Raw genomic sequence first — 15,720 nt, forward strand, 5'->3', positions numbered from 1 at the left:
TGGCCTAATGTTTGTTTCTTGTATGTGTCGTACAAGCATGTTTTTGCACATATCTGTGCAAGTACATTACTGTGTATATATATGCAGAGTCCAGAAGTTGCATGTCTTCTTCTGTTGCTTTCTACCTTACTTTTTGAGCTGAGGTCTCTCAGTGACATGCCGTTTACCATTTTTACTGAGCAGATTGATTAGTGCAATCCGGGGATCTGAGGACATGGGAGGGACACAGTGGATCCCTCCCATGGCTGTCCCGTGTCCTCCCAGTGCTGGTGTTACAGATACGTGTCTGGCTTTTAAGTGGGTACTAGGGATCCAAAAAGAGGTCCTTGTGCTTTATACAGCAAGCATTTTATCTGCTGAGCCATTTCCTTGACTCAACTCCCCACCCCGCCTGACCCCCAGTGTATCTTTCTGTAGATACAGTCAGCCTCCTTCTTTTTCCCAGCAGTAGATGTTTCAGACTTCTGTCATCCCCTCGAGATTCCTCCAACTCCTAAAAGATGCCTTTGCCCACATTTCCTTCCAAGAGGCCCTCTTTTTTTTTTTGTTTGTTTGTTTGTTTTGTTTTGTTTTTTCGAGACAGGGTTTCTCTGTGGCTTTGGAGCCTGTCCTGGAACTAGCTCTGTAGACCAGGCTGGTCTCGAACTCACAGAGATCCGCCTGCCTCTGCCTCCCGAGTGCTGGGATTAAAGGCGTGCGCCACCACCGCCCGGCCAAGAGGCCCTCTTGTAGGAGCATCTTTGACTACTGTTCCCTTACCTGTCTCTCAGTGGTAAGGAGGTGTCCCTAACTTGAGGATGAATGGTTCTGTATACTTCTTCTCTCTAAGTTTTGCCCTGCCTTCCTAGAAACCTGGTTCTCTCAGTGCATGTGCTCTTTTCCCCACATACTCTGAGCTAAATTTCTTGAGGTAGCACATTCACTGTCTGCTTCCTTTCTCCACGTTGTCCTCAGTTCACCTCCTTACTAGGAAAGAATTTTCCGGAGTTATGTGAACTACCTGATAGTCCCTATGTTGGAAAGGCTGCAGATCCTATCCTTGTTGACTCTGTGCTCCAGTTTTCTCCTGGTTCTTTGACTACTTTGTTCTTTCCCTTTATGGTTCAGGGTATCGAACTCTAGGCCCCACATATGCTCAACAAGCACTCTATCGCCAAGCTGTATCTCCTGCTTGCCCCAGCTATTTCTCCTATGTGCCTTCCCTCCCTTTCTTCACCTATTCCTTCATGCAGCTGTCAGCCCTAAGAGTCTGCTTCAGTATTCCCTCTATTCTTGCTGGGAATTCTGTTCCATTGCATTAGTGTGGTCTCCTCACTGATGACTTTCTAAACCCCACCTGCTGCTGTGAACCCTTCCTTTGTATTAAAGTACCAGTCCATGAGCACCATATAGTCTGTAATTCTTCTGAGATAAGATCAGAAGGTATAGATAACCTTCTGAAATAGATTAAAATACTGAAGTTCACATTCAAAATCTTAAAAAGTGGGGAGAAATTTCTGACCAGGCTGACCTCACACTCGGAATCTCTTACCTTACACTTAATGCATCACTATGCCTTGTTTATTTATAATTTTTTTGTAAAAAATTAAAATATACATATTCATATATATGTATATATACATACATACATATATATATATATATATATATATATCAGGAGAAGCAGGGGTAAATGGTTCAGAGAGTTAAATGATTTTACCAAGAAAATGATTAGAAAATGGCAGAGCTAAAATTAGTTCCTTCTGATGTAAAGGCCAAAAGTTCTAGGTCTCTGCCACCATCCTACCCACTCTCTATCTGTCCTTCTGCTCTTAGGTACTGGGTTGGAAGTGTCAACTTTGGCCTCAACCCCTGATTTACTCAACAATATGAAAAAAATTGAGTTCTTTATTACTGTTCTGTTGGAATTAAGTCTGCTTATTTTTTGTGTGTATGTGGTGTGGTGTTTCATGGGTGTTCATAGAAAGCACGTGGACCATAGCACTGTGGAACATATATAGCACTGTTTTTGACCTTTTGTCTTCATTCCCATTTCTAAAGAGAAAAACTGAATTCTCTGTGATGAAAAAAAATTAAATGTTAAAGGAAGATGGTTTCACCAAACAAGAAAGAGCGTAGAATACATAACTAGAGGGACAGGCAATTTGCCATTAATGTTCATTATCAAGCTAGTGCATGCCGTTGAGCCCAGCTCTTGACCTTCTTCCTGTGTCGTCTCTATAGAGGTGCCAGTCATTGTTCCAGCCAAAAGTCCAGATATTAGAACACCCTGCTTAGACCATGGAATACCTTCCAGTTTGAAGTTCAAAGCTTACATAAGTAGTATATATACCATTGTTGCCCAATATAGATAAATAATTTCATTAAAATGTGGATGATTAAAATAGAGCCAAAGAAATGTTTTGAAAACATAGGTTTTATAATTCTGATGTGATTTGAGGCCAAGATCGGTTCCTTGGGAATGGAATAGGAAGAACAAAGATCATCATTATTGCTAGGGTAATCAAGCAATTCCCATGCCATAACCTCATTGTTTCCCTCTCACTTTGTAGCTCGGTCTCCAGTTTTCAGTGCCATGTTTGAACACGAAATGGAGGAGAGCAAAAAGGTGTGTAACAGAATGGACATGTTTCTTTTTAACCCAGTGACTACAGTAAGACCTTTCCCAGTCTTGCAGATTTATTTTCCTAATTATCCTTATCTTGCCATGTTATTAAAGTGCTGTTTCTTGAACAGACACCTTCTGAGAGCAGGGAGTGTCCCAGTTGATGTGAACTTACTGTTCAGCAGATCATCTCAGTGGTTTGGGTTAAAGATACTAGAAAGTCCAGAGATTTAAAAAAAAAAATCACACATGTATTTGTTTTGCTACTGTCTGTGAGAAAATAAAATAAAAGTAGTATACAATGATGGGAGGGAAAAGAAGAGGAGAGAAGAGGGAGGAGGCTTTCTATCCATGCTAGGTTTTAACTCATACAAGCTGCTTTCTTCACCAGAACTTAACATCATGAGTATAGTTTAGAATTGTGTTCTGTTGGAATGCTTCTCATTTTCGACTTTTCCGGCACAGAATCGGGTCGAAATCAACGATGTGGAACCTGATGTCTTTAAAGAAATGATGTGCTTCATCTACACAGGGAAGGCGCCAAACCTTGACAAAATGGCTGATGATTTGCTGGCAGCTGCTGACAAGGTAAGATAAGAAAGAATAGGAAAATAATCATAGAACCAGATGTTCCTGTGACCTCTTCAGTTTTGTGAAAGGGCTTATGTGCAGTATCATGGATGAAGTGAGCATACATACATCTTAGTTGGACAAGACGATCTTATTTATCCTGTTGTTCCAGCACAGTAGCAACCTTTTGGTGCTCGAGGTGTTGTGCTCTGAGTGGTAAACTATCGGAGTCATCAGTGGAGCGGAGGGCGATGTTTGATAGTCACCTCTTCTTACTCTGTCTTAATTTTAACCCAACAAGAATAAAGATTCAGGTAATGCTAACGTTTGGGTTGTACTTTATAATTTTCAAGATATTTTTTACTTCATTAACTTATTCAAACTTTATCAGAAAGACTGTATAGTCTTGGGCCTATGAGGTGGCTCAATGGGTAAGGTGTTTTGCCTGAGGATCTGAGTTCAATTCCCAGAACCACAGAGTGTAGGAACTGACGCCCACAAGTTGTTCTCTGACCTACACACATACACACACACATGCCCCATACACAAAACAAATCAATGGATTGTGTGTGTGTGTGTGTGTGTGTGTGTGTGTGTGTGTGTGTGTGTGTGTGTCAGTTTTTTTGAGACAGGGTTTCTCTGTGTAGTTCTGGCTGTCCTGGAACTTGCTCCCTAGACCAGGCTAGCCTCAAACTCACAAAGATCCACCTGCCTTTGCCTCCTGAATACTGAGATTAAAGGTGTGAACCATCACTGCCTGGCTTTTATTTTTTTTTTCCTGTCTTCTTTTTTTCAAATAAATGTAATTTTAAAGAGAGAAACCAGCTGGACATGGTGGCACATGCCTTTGCAGAGGCAGGCAGACCAGGCTGGACTCTAACTCACAGAGATCCTCCTGCCTATGCCTCCCAGGTGCTGACTGGAATTAAAGGTGAAGGCCACCACACTCGGTTTACTAATAGTTTTCTGAAAATAAGTAACAATAGACAGAATTCCTCCAATGTAGTTCACCCTGGAAGCATTTTTCTCAAGGATCACATCTGATAAAAGGACCTCAGAACACAATGGGAACTGACTTGTATTGTGAAGGCATGTGGAGCCCAATGACTGCCTGCTTGTGTCCTGGGGCCTGTGCAGATATCACTTGTGAGGTGGCCAGGAAGACTGATATTTGCCATGTAGAATTGCTCCCTGTGTGTTAGGCAGGAGCAGTTGATGTGGAAGAATTAAAAGGCTTACTTAGCTGCCAGCAGTAGACCTCAGGAGAAAGCAAATGCTTGCTGGGGGTGCTACCTCTCCTATTGTGTCCGAATTCCAGTACTTTTCTGAAGAAGTAGCTCTAGCTAAGAACGCTAAAGCCTTCTAGTTTTTGCTGTGAATAATTGTCTCCTTATATCTCCTTTTGTGTCTGAGGACAAAGGAGGGTACCTAGAACTATCACAGAGGCTTTATCTGTGTTGAGCATTTTGGAGTATTACTGAATGTGAGGCATATAGACCTAATCATTGCTCTTGATGAAGATTGGGATAGTAACTATTTTTGTTATCACCTTTGGAGACTTGATTAGTAGTTGGCAACATGAAAACTCCACACCCTTCTAGTCAACCTCATTTCTGACTAGGAGAAACTTGGTTTCAATGGAGATAATGAGAAAATATTCTCTTTAAGCTGGGTAAAATTAGTACAGTCCAGTGCTCATTTTTTGTTTATTTTGAGACAAGGCTTTTCTCTGTAGCCCCAACTGCCTTCGACCTCACAGTCACCCTGAACCTTACTCAGTGCCTGAGTACTGGGTTTAGCTGAGTATCCAAACTTTCATAGAGTTACAATGGTTCTGTCTGACCTGCCTTTGGTTTCCAAAGAAGTGGTTGCTTGTTCTTATATACCTCAGGTCTTTATCACTTCTCTTTGAGGTCCTGTAAGAATGATGAGTACTACAAAGCCCACGTTTTATACAGAAAGACTGAAGCTCAAAGTTACACATACCTAGAGTCAAAGTTAAAAACTTCTATGTTTCTGCATTTTCATTCTCTGCCAAAAAGCTAATTGTGACCTTTGGGGCAAGAGGAATGGGAATTAGCCCAAATTCCACTTAGATGTTGGTTTCAATGTAGCGTGTTTCCTTCTGATTTAAAAAAAAAAAAAAAAAAAAAAAGCAGTTGAATCCCAATAGTGCAATAAATTTATAAATGAGAAGTTGCCAGGCAGTGGTGGCACACACCTTTAATCCCAACACTCGGGAGGCAGAGGCAGGAGAATCTCATGAGTTTGAGACCAGCCTGGTTTACAGAAAGTTCCAGGATAACCAAGGCTACACAGAGAAACACTATCTCAGGAAAATGGGGGGGCAGGGGTAGTAACTGGTAGGTGCATTTTCAAATTCCGTTCAGAATTTCCCACTGGGTAGCCTTTGCTCCAAGACTGTTTGAAAGCAGGCTTTACCTTTACACCTCTCTGTGAGTTTAGGAAAACAGTAAAAAAATCTTTCACGAAAGGATCTAAACATCTAGAATTTACCCTGGAGGCTGAAACAGCTTCTTCTGAGCTTTTCCAATCTCCTGGGGACATGTGTAATTAGACCAAAAACAAAACAAAACACGCTGGCCAGGCCTGGGAGACACAATTTCAATCTCCTGAGTAAGTACTGCCATTAGGCAGGGTTTTCAGAAGCATAATTAAGAAAAAAACTTTGTCCCCCAAGAAACAGGAGTGGCTACTTTGGTCTAATTATGCAGGCAGGATCAGAGCTGTTCACAGCAGAAGTCCTTTTAAAAGAATGTGTAAAGAAAGGTGAGAGGAACAGTCAGTCTAGTAGCACTGCAGAAAAACTGAACGTCTATTCAACTTCCCCAGCACCCTTGTCTCTTACTTGTCTAGTGCCATTCCCCTTTTCTATGGAAACTGTTTTCCAGTTACTCAAATGTAAGAAATTAAAGTGGCACCAAAACCAATAAAGCTCCATTCTGCTTCAGGAGATCACAGTGCCAGCGGGTATGCCTCCTTGCCTGAAATTCATAATAAAATTGTCTTGGCTTGGTTGCCATGATTCAGCCTGGAGGGGCATTGTGTCATGATTCTGGGGCCTGAAGGTGGAGATTCTGTAGAGAGCCTGGAAAGCCTTATAGCAAACGCTTCTCCTGTGAAGTAATTAATGGCTTTTTGCTCTGTGCCTTCTTTATTCCTCAGTAAGTTCATGCTGTGGTAGAGCAGGTAGCAGAAGGGCCTAGTCAGCGGGATCAGTGTGCCCAGTGGGCCTAGATTTTCCATTTCCAGATGTTTGTGTTGTTTGTTTAGAAAATAGAAGTTTTGGGGCTGGAGAGATGGCTCAGTGGTTAAGAGCATTGCCTGGTCTTCCAAAGGTCCCGAGTTCAATTCCCAGCAACCACATGGTGGCTCACAACCATCTGTAATGAGGTCTGGTGCCCTCTTCTGGCCTACAGACATACACACAGACAGAATATTGTATACATAATAAATAAATAAATAAATAAATAAATAAATAAATATTAAAAAAAAGAAATTAGAAGTTTTAAACTGAAATTGAACCAGGGTTTCTGCTGCTTAACATCAACCCCAATAAAGTAGGACTTAATTTATCTTTTCCTATTTCAAAGGAGCCCCTGATTCACCCCCACTCAGGAACAGTGTGGTAGAAATGCTGGTGAAAACTACCCTAGAGTCCCTTTTTACAGCTTGATAGGTCTTTGGGGTATCTTGCCAGGGTAGTGACACTGCTTAGACAAAAAGAGCTGTGCTTTTAGTTCAGTCAGCTGTAAGTTGTAATAAAATGTTTTGCTGGCTTGCAGGTGGCTAATGTATCATTGTCAGGTTAGGTGGTGATTGTTTAAGAAAGACAGGTAATACAGTGAGCTTTGGAATAAAAATCTGCTCTGATTGCCATTTTCTAGCAGTAAACTTTGGAATTTTTGATAGATGCTGCCCACCATATTTAGGTTGTTTTCTTTTTAAGCTTAAGCGACCAGCCTTCTGAGTGTGGTTGTGCTTTATAACTGTGGTGTGACTTTTCCTGCACTCTGCAATTCTGTTCAGATACCCAGTTATACAGCAGTGCCACTACAGAGAACAACTTCAGTAGCGGTCAGCCCTGAGCGACTGCTGCTCTGATGACAGCTCTGCTTGTTTTACAGTATGCCCTGGAGCGCTTGAAGGTCATGTGTGAGGATGCCCTCTGCAGTAACCTCTCCGTGGAGAATGCTGCAGAAATTCTCATCCTGGCTGACCTCCACAGCGCAGATCAACTGAAAACTCAGGCAGTGGATTTCATCAACTAGTGAGTAGCATCTTCAAAGTTTTTCTTTCAGAATAATTGGGATAAAGAAACAAAAAAGACTTTGAATTAGTGAGTAAAGTGAGCAAGGAGATTCATTAACCTTTTGGTAGTAAGTAGAAAATTTTTGTCTTTCTGTTCAGCTTGACAGTGTGAAAATGGTTTTGCGTGCATGGATCATGTCCTAGTCGTGAGTGTGAATCCCCTTACTTCCAAACAGCGGTGGAACTGAGTAGTGATAATTTGCTGACCTGGAAAAGCTGTTTGTCCCAAATGACAGCAACCTCACTTTACTTTCACTGGCAAAATAAAAGATAGACAGATTCCAAGAGAACAGAGGTTCATTTTTTATGAATTGGTAAAATATGTTTTATGTCTCTGGTGGGCTTAGGGAAAGAGAAGGCGTGGGCATTAACTGATTGTTAAAGACTATTTTGAAAAGGAAACAGTCTACCAGATCTGTTCCTTCACTCCAAGTGACAGGTGACCTTACCGCAGCACTTTCTAAAATGCTTTGAAGGAGGTTATAACTGTAGTCCTTCTCATTGTGACATACTCTATTATTTCCTTGCCTGATGGGAAGCAAAAGTTGGAGTGAAAAAAGTCCTCACAGTGCTGGGCGGTGGTGGCACACACCTTTAATCCTAGCACTCGGGAGGCAGAGGCAGATGGATCTCTATGAGTTCGAAGCCAGCTGGTCTACAGGTTTACAAGAGCTAGATTTTCAGGAAGGCTCCAAAGCTACAGAGAAACCCTGTCTCGAAAACCAAAAAAAAAAAAGTAGATGAGGTGTCAAGTTTAATACAGAAGTAATATCTTCTAGATCTAGTTACATGGTTGTTTCTGAGGTGTGAGCCTGAGTCAGAAGAGGAAGGGAAGGACCAGTGTCAGTTCTGTTCAGGCTCACTATATGTTGTTACTTCTTAGAAGGTAACTCAAAACCATTGAGCAAAAAGCTCATCAGATAGGCCCTGGCTGTGATGTGCCTTGTGGTTAACAAGACTAGTAAATGGAGCACCAGGTGGGAGCTCAGAGCTGAATGTCCAAGGAAGCCCTTGCTCTTTCTCTTTATTGTCTACTGTGAATATAATTACCATCAACAATGTTGATTCTGTCAAACAGGCCATGTTTTCAGAGTGCAGTGCCTCAGAGTCCAAGTTTTGGGAATTAGAGCCACAGCCTAATCACGGGTCTGTGCATTTTTATGCATGTTAAGGGTTCTGTCTTGGGTAGTGTTGATTGTATCAACAACATCTACACCAAACACTGAAAAAGTGGGCTATCTAGGCAGCTGTTTGGTCCATGTGCACACTTCCTTTGGTAACCTCTCTCTCCGCATTTCTCCTAGTCATGCTTCGGATGTCTTGGAGACCTCTGGGTGGAAGTCAATGGTGGTATCACATCCCCACTTAGTGGCTGAAGCATACCGCTCTCTGGCTTCAGCACAATGCCCTTTCCTGGGGCCCCCACGCAAACGCCTGAAGCAATCCTAAGATCCTGCCTGTTATAAGACTCCATTTATTTTCCAGAAGCAACAGCCATCGTTGCTGCCACTGATCACCAGGTAGACGGCGCAATCTGTGGAGCTTTTTCTCTGTGTCAGGGGAAAGACTGTACCATGACCCAGACTTTAAAACAGCACTAAATAACTTAGGGGAACGGGTGGGGGGAGGGAAGGGCCCAGGACTCGGGGCTGCTCAACCTAATGAAAACCCTGTTGCCGTGTCACCGTGTTCCCTTTGGCCTGACCAAGTTGACCCTGGGATTCAGTTTAGGTGCTGGCCCCAAGCACATCCCAGCAGTGGTACTTTGGAGAAACCTGCCTGCATCTGACTGAGCAGAACAAATCGTCAGGTGCCTGGAGCAAAAAGGAAAACAAAATGGACATTTAGTTTTAAGAGAAGGGAAAAGGAAAGAAGAAAGAATTTTTTTCAGAAATCATTTTGTGAATTCCAGTAGTATTTATGTTGAAAGAAGCAAATTTTAGTCCTTCCAGCTGTGCTAAACCTTGGATATTTGTGAAAACTCCTCACTACCATGCAAGTATCAGCAGAGCTCTCTCGTTCGCACTTACCGTTTGCAAATACAGAGCCCATCCTTTTATCCTCTTATGAAAAGTGACACATGAAGGCAAAGGGGGAAGGAGGTTATTTGATCTGGAAGATGAGTGTTTTGATGGTAGTGGCTTTTGCAAAATCTTTATTGGTGTTGAAAACTGGAAAAAAAAGTTATTCATCCAGAATTCATACTGTCTTGACAAGAACTATGGTTCTGTTTTTAGATATCGTGGAAAATGGTATGGGATTTTTTTTTTTTTTGGCATTTTTCTCTGATTTTATTTTTTCTTCCTTCCCCCTCCTTTTTTCTAAAAAAAAAAAAGAAGAAGAAGAAATAAATCCAGAAAATACATAAAAAGAAGAGAAAAAGAAATTTTATTATTATTGCTATGTGAAAAAAATTCCAGCCCAGATTGCCCGGCTGTTTGTACCTGACTTGTTGCCTGCATAGGAGCCAGTCCTGTCACTTCTGATTAGCCCCTCTTCCAAAGGGGAGACTTCCAAATGTTAATTTTTTCTTTTTGAAAATATAAATAATTACTATTTTGTACTGTGTGGTATCTCTTGTCTTTTGTTTCACTCACTTGGCTTGTTTCTCGGATCTGAGTTTTTTGCTTACAGGGTTTTGAAGCCCTGGTTTGATCTTCATCTTTTAGGAATTATATCTAAAATGTCCAAGAAGCAGTAGGGATTTATTTATTCTCCATAATCTCAAGTTTCCTTTGTGAGCATCTGCCAGTCTTGTCCTCCTTGAGGATCTGCCAACTGTGTCCTATTGAGAGACTGGAACCAGGCCCTACTCTGCCAAGAGAAGCAATTGTAGTGAGCTTTTTCTGCCTTCCCACCCCCTATGTGTGTTAATACCTAATCCCAAATCTCCGTTCTCCTAACCAAATACCAAAAAAAAAAAAAAAAAAAGTATTTAGGAGACATGAATATGGAGATTAAATAAAGGGAAATTATTGTCTCTGATGGGTCCTGTCATTGACTGATGTGTTTCTGAGGAAACTAAGGTCTTAACTTGCAGTGAGATCACAAGAATGCGTGGAGCTCCCAGCTCCACAGCACTGGCCAGACAGTGGAACACTAGAAATACATTGTTTGGCCAAGGTTGCATTATTTAGTCTTAGGTGGAATTTCAGCTCTTTTCACACTTTATTTCCTTTCAGTGACTGCTCATTGCAAATTCTCTGGTTTTCATTGTGTACCTACTACTGGGCTGGGTATGTATGAGTTAGTGGCAGTTTTTTTTACAAGTGGGACTTGTTTATTGCATTCCATGGTCCTTTCCGGTTTCCTCCCAAGTGTGACCTGTGTAAGGAACTGTCTGGTTCTCTGTGTATTGGCTGCTGACCACTGTCACTCTGGCCCCCATTTCCCAAGTTGGTGCACAGACCTATGATCCAGTGGACACAACATCTGCTTTGCCCATACTGCCTCTGTGTTTGTTGTACAGCCTTCAGTTCTCAGCAGACCTTCGTCTGTACTGTCCTTTTGAACCTCTAACCTCTCAACGAGTGTAGTTGGACAGGTGCTAGTTAGTGTTGGTCTGTAGCTGGAAAAGGTGAAACTGGAGGAAGGCACATGCCTAAGGTCACATGAATACCGCATACCAGATCGTCTAATGTCATATCCTGAAGATTACATAAGGAGTAGAGGAAGTTCCATTTCTGGAGTGCTTAGGTATAAAATTGGAAGTGAAACTTGCTTCCTCTGGGAATAGTAAGAACAAAGCTCCAGAAAGGTGCCTCTACTGGCCTGTTCTTGAGAGCTCCCAGCAGGGTGAAGCAGATTTGCTTCACTGAGCTTCACTCACAGTTCTGGGGTTGAGGATGGAGGACTCAGAGCGTGTGCTCTCAGGAAGGGAGCTGGCCTGACATCTGGCTTTGGCAGGATAAAGGTCTCTTCTGGGATTTTCCATACTTATAGCATTTCCGATATGGACTTCACTGTAGATTGAAAACTGATGAAATTTCAGGTATAGAGGATGATACTCAATGCTGCTTCTGTTATTATATTATTTCTGGCCATGTTTGTTTTTGTTTAAATGATACAGTTGAAGCCATCTGGTTATGACAACATCAGAGCCCCAGCATACTGTTCATAAACCTCCCACTGCCACCACCTCTTTCCTTAGCTCCCCCACATCTGAAACCTAATTCCAGTTAACTCCACAATCTGGGGCATGTGCTGTCACTGCAGAGACGTCCGTGCCAGTGGAACAGTTGGAGATGGCAATTCCACAAGGGTATGGCTTATTTATCAAAACAATATTTCAGGCAAGTAGTTCCAGAGAACCTTCGGAGTTGCAGGTTTGGGGGCCAAATAGAATATCTGGCAGTGTCCCCATCTCCCCACCTCTCTGTGGTCAGTCCCTGCCTCATATCTGGCCATCCATGGGGGGGGGGGGGGATTTTCCCGTTTCCTACATAGAGATTAAACCTGTCAGTTATCAGGCAACTTGAAGACCTTTATAGGTTTGAACAATTTAGGAAAAATGTCTCTTTCCCTTTTCACTGATAAGGCTGCTGGACTTGAGCTCTCAGAGAGCTGCTGCTGCTTTGCTGTCCTTTTTAATTCCAGCCAGGAACATGAAGACCCTGCGACAGGCCAGAAGATCTCTCGCTGGACCAGTGTTCTGGGAGTTCCTTTTAAATGGTGGCTTCAACCTCTTATGGGACTGCCATATTGGAGGAGCCCTGTGCCAATGGAAGGAAAACGGCTTCTATGTGCTCAAACAACAGACTGGGCAGAGGGGCGGAGCTGCGCCCGGCACCGTCAGCTCCTATGAAAGGGCCACTAGATCAGCGTGCAGCATGGCTGCCGTGCATCCCTTTCTATACCTTTGTTACAAACAAATTATTGGCTGAAACCCAACCTTATTTTCGACAACTAATTATCTTCTTAATCAGCCTGGGCCCTGTGTGTTTCCTTTTGTCTTGTGACTTTTCATCGAAATCTGCCCCCCATCATTTAGATTCATTTCCAATGGCCTGCTGACTAATCTAACATCCAGGTAAGTGTTGTTGGCCTGCTGTGTATGTGCATGCACAAGGTAGCTGTACTTTCCCGCTTTTAATTTCAGAGGTGACTCTGCCACTGTGGGCCCTTTGACCCATTAGGTGGATGCCTCCTGGATACAGTGAGCAAGAAAGCAGATGTAGGAAGATCAGTCTTTGGGATAATGAGCTGGGAGAACCAGAAGCTCTGACCTCCAGATGAGAACAGAACTTGAATATTGTTGACTGATGGGATCTTTAAGCCATTAGCAAAATGAGTGCTCCCCTCTGTAAATCCTGCCTGTGATGCTGGAGGAGGAAGTGGCATCTACAATACTGTTTGCTGATTCCTGCACTCCGAGAAAAAAAGAATTGTAGACTTGAGGGAATTCAATACAAGCGGCAGGAATGATTAAGGAGTTGAAGGGGATCAACTCTAGGGGAAAGGCATTATGAAGATAAAGTACATGCCACTCCAGTATAGGAACGTACCTGCAGCTGACAGATGTCACGGGCATCCTGAGCACTTACTGGCTTGGCTTGTGTAGCTCTCATTCATTGCACTTGTGGAAGTTGGGAAGGTGGAAATGTCACTTCTTCAAGGTCATACCTCCTGGCCCAGAGCCAAGAAACAACAGCAGTCAGTAGAATATTTGGAGCTTAGACCAAGGACCAAAGAGAAGATGAAAAGCCACATTTGTCTGATGACAACATGAACTTGCCTGCTAATGCTCAGAGGAAAGGTTTTAATGGTGACAACTTCCCAAACTGAAGAAGGAGGTGGTCACAAAATTCATCTTTTCACGTCTGAGAAAACAGACATCCAGGAAAGAGGAAAAGGGCCCAAAGGACAGAGACTAACACTTAGGCCACTAAGAGAGCAAATGCTTATACGGCACTAGAGGTCTAGGGTAGTGGGTAGAATATCTGCTCTACCAATGAAGTCTTAGAGGCAGAAGCAAACCAGAGAGCCCTTAGAACTAGGACTAAAAGCATCAGTTACCGTAAAGCATTTTCAGTCATGATGGAGGCAGAAGCAGCCAAGGTTGACAGGATAAATCAACAGAGTACAAAGGCACAAGTTTTGACAATGAGAGAAGAAAGGAACCAACCCCTGATCACATAATTTCGGTCAAGTCAATGAACTCATTTGTTTCAGTGTGTAATGGTGTACAGGCTGTTCACTTGGTTGTTTGCTCTCTCCAACACTGCAGGCACGGCTATTTGTAATGTAGTGAAAGTCATGTTTGTGGAATAATGGGGCTTTTCAGATGAGGAAGAAAACAGCCAGCTTCACTCTACACTCTTTTGAGAATGATTCCCTAAAGACCCACTTCTGGGCTTTTTCAGCCTATCTTTCAAGTAGAAGTTTCTTCACACCTTAAATGTTTTCATGGGCCAGTGGTGGATTCAGTGGTATGCTACTGAAGGAAGGCATGTTACTCGGCTCCTATATACAGAAGCCCTTTGCCAGTCTGCATGATGCAGATGCTCTCACCATGGCTGACTTCACATCTTCAAGGTGACCTTACTGAATGAAAATTGGAAAGAGATGTACAGTGTGCCATTTTCTAGAATCTCCCCTGTAGAGATACCGTAGATGAAAATAACCTCGCACAGCTGGGCAGTGGTGGCGCACTCCTTTAATCTCAGTACTCGGGAGGCAGAGGCAGGCGGATCTCTGTGAGTTCAGGGCCAGCCTGGTCTACAGAGCAAGTTCCAGGACAGGCTCCAAAGCCACAGAGAGTCTCAGGGGGGGGGAGGAAAAAAACCATACACATAGACAGTAAGATGTAAGATGATTAGGAAGAGCTTTTGAGTGCTTTGCCATGGTCATACAATTTATTTATTTGGTTTTTTTGAGATAGGGTTTTTCTATTATAACAATTCTGACTATCCTGGAACTCACTCTGTAGACCAGGCTGGCCTCAAATTCAGAGATCCACCTGCCTCTGCCTCCCAAGTGCTGGGATTAAAGGCGTGCACACCACCACCTCCCAGTTGTAATTTTTAGTGATGGCTATGGCTATTTAACAGCCAGCTTTTAAGATTCCTGAAAATTAAGCAGTTGGCTCTAGAAAGCCAATGTGAACCAGCTCTAGCACACCAGAAGTGTGGTTTCAGATTGTCTTCTGAGATCTGTACCTGGTTACTTCCTGTTGACCCACGGTACTTTAAAATGCCATTTGTGTCTGAGGAGAGGGTTCAGGAGTTAGGAGCACTGGCTCCTCTTCCAAAGGACTTGGGTTCAATTCCCAGCACCCGCCTGTCCTCCTTGGGTACCAAAATGCTTGTGGTGCACAGACACATGAAAGCAAACATCCATACACACAAAATAAAAATAAATTTTTAAGATGCACTTATGTCATTTAATGGCAAAATGAAATAGTGTGTTTTTATTCATCTGTAGATCTGTTGACATTGATACATGAACCAATAGTCATATTATATGCTTTGATCTCTCTGGGTAAATTAACACATTTTTATTTCTGTCTTTCAGCAGCACTAGGAATCTGTTGATGGAACGCTAATGGAAAGCAGGCATCAACACCAGGGAGTTACCCACCATCGCCAGCAGTCCTCCCAGGGCCGTGGCCTCTACTGTGCATCCTTCCAAAGTTCTCTAGAAAAGAAAGGGCATTTGAGTGTGTCCAGCTGTCAGTGGGTGGTCCCCACGATCCTCCCATCAAAACTGAAAAGTCTTTCCCTTGATTTGGCCCCAGAAAGGTTTTAGAGAAGCTGGAGCCATAGCTCTGGTAAGAGCATGGACTGCTCATGCAGAGCATCCACGTTAGGTCCCCAGCACTCATGGCCGGTGGCTCCTAACTGCCAGTAACTTCAGCTCCAGGGAGTTCAGTGCCCTCTTCTGGCCTGTTTGGGGACCTTCACACACATAGCATACAAACACACACCCATAAAAAGCAATCTTCAGGAGCTGGAAAGGTGGCTCAGTGGTTTACTGCTCTTACAGAGTACCCAAGTTGGAATTCCAGCACCCAGCTCACAACTGCCTGTGATTCAAGCTCCAAGAAGATCCAACACCTCTGGCCTTGGGAAACCTGCACTCATATGTACATGTGTATACACATATACATAAGTAAAAATAAATATTTTAAAAGTTTTATACTGTTTCTGTTTACTGCTAATAACTCCCTCACAGATCTGACAGTATGCCGAGGAGTATGCTGTATGTATGTAGGC

The 15,720-nt window shown here is 42.9% G+C and overlaps 1 protein-coding gene across 5 annotated transcripts in view; it reads left to right on the forward strand.

Annotated features, from left to right (window-relative positions):
* The window catches only part of Spop (speckle type BTB/POZ protein), an 88,053-nt gene extending 77,561 nt beyond the window's left edge, over positions 1 to 10,492 (forward strand). For all 5 annotated transcript variants that reach the window (XM_026780321.1, XM_026780320.1, XM_026780319.1 and 2 more), the window contains 4 exons: positions 2,553 to 2,608; positions 3,071 to 3,193; positions 7,324 to 7,466; positions 8,812 to 10,492. In XM_026780321.1, coding sequence (XP_026636122.1) covers positions 2,553 to 2,608; positions 3,071 to 3,193; positions 7,324 to 7,466; positions 8,812 to 8,956 — 467 coding nt within the window. In that variant the 3' untranslated portion in view covers positions 8,957 to 10,492. The remainder of the gene's footprint in view (positions 1 to 2,552; positions 2,609 to 3,070; positions 3,194 to 7,323; positions 7,467 to 8,811) is intronic.
* Positions 10,493 to 15,720: the final 5,228 nt, after the last annotated feature.

The sequence above is a fragment of the Microtus ochrogaster genome, chromosome 7, assembly GCF_000317375.1.
Source record: "Microtus ochrogaster isolate Prairie Vole_2 chromosome 7, MicOch1.0, whole genome shotgun sequence".
In the NCBI taxonomy this organism is placed as follows: domain Eukaryota; kingdom Metazoa; phylum Chordata; class Mammalia; order Rodentia; family Cricetidae; genus Microtus; species Microtus ochrogaster.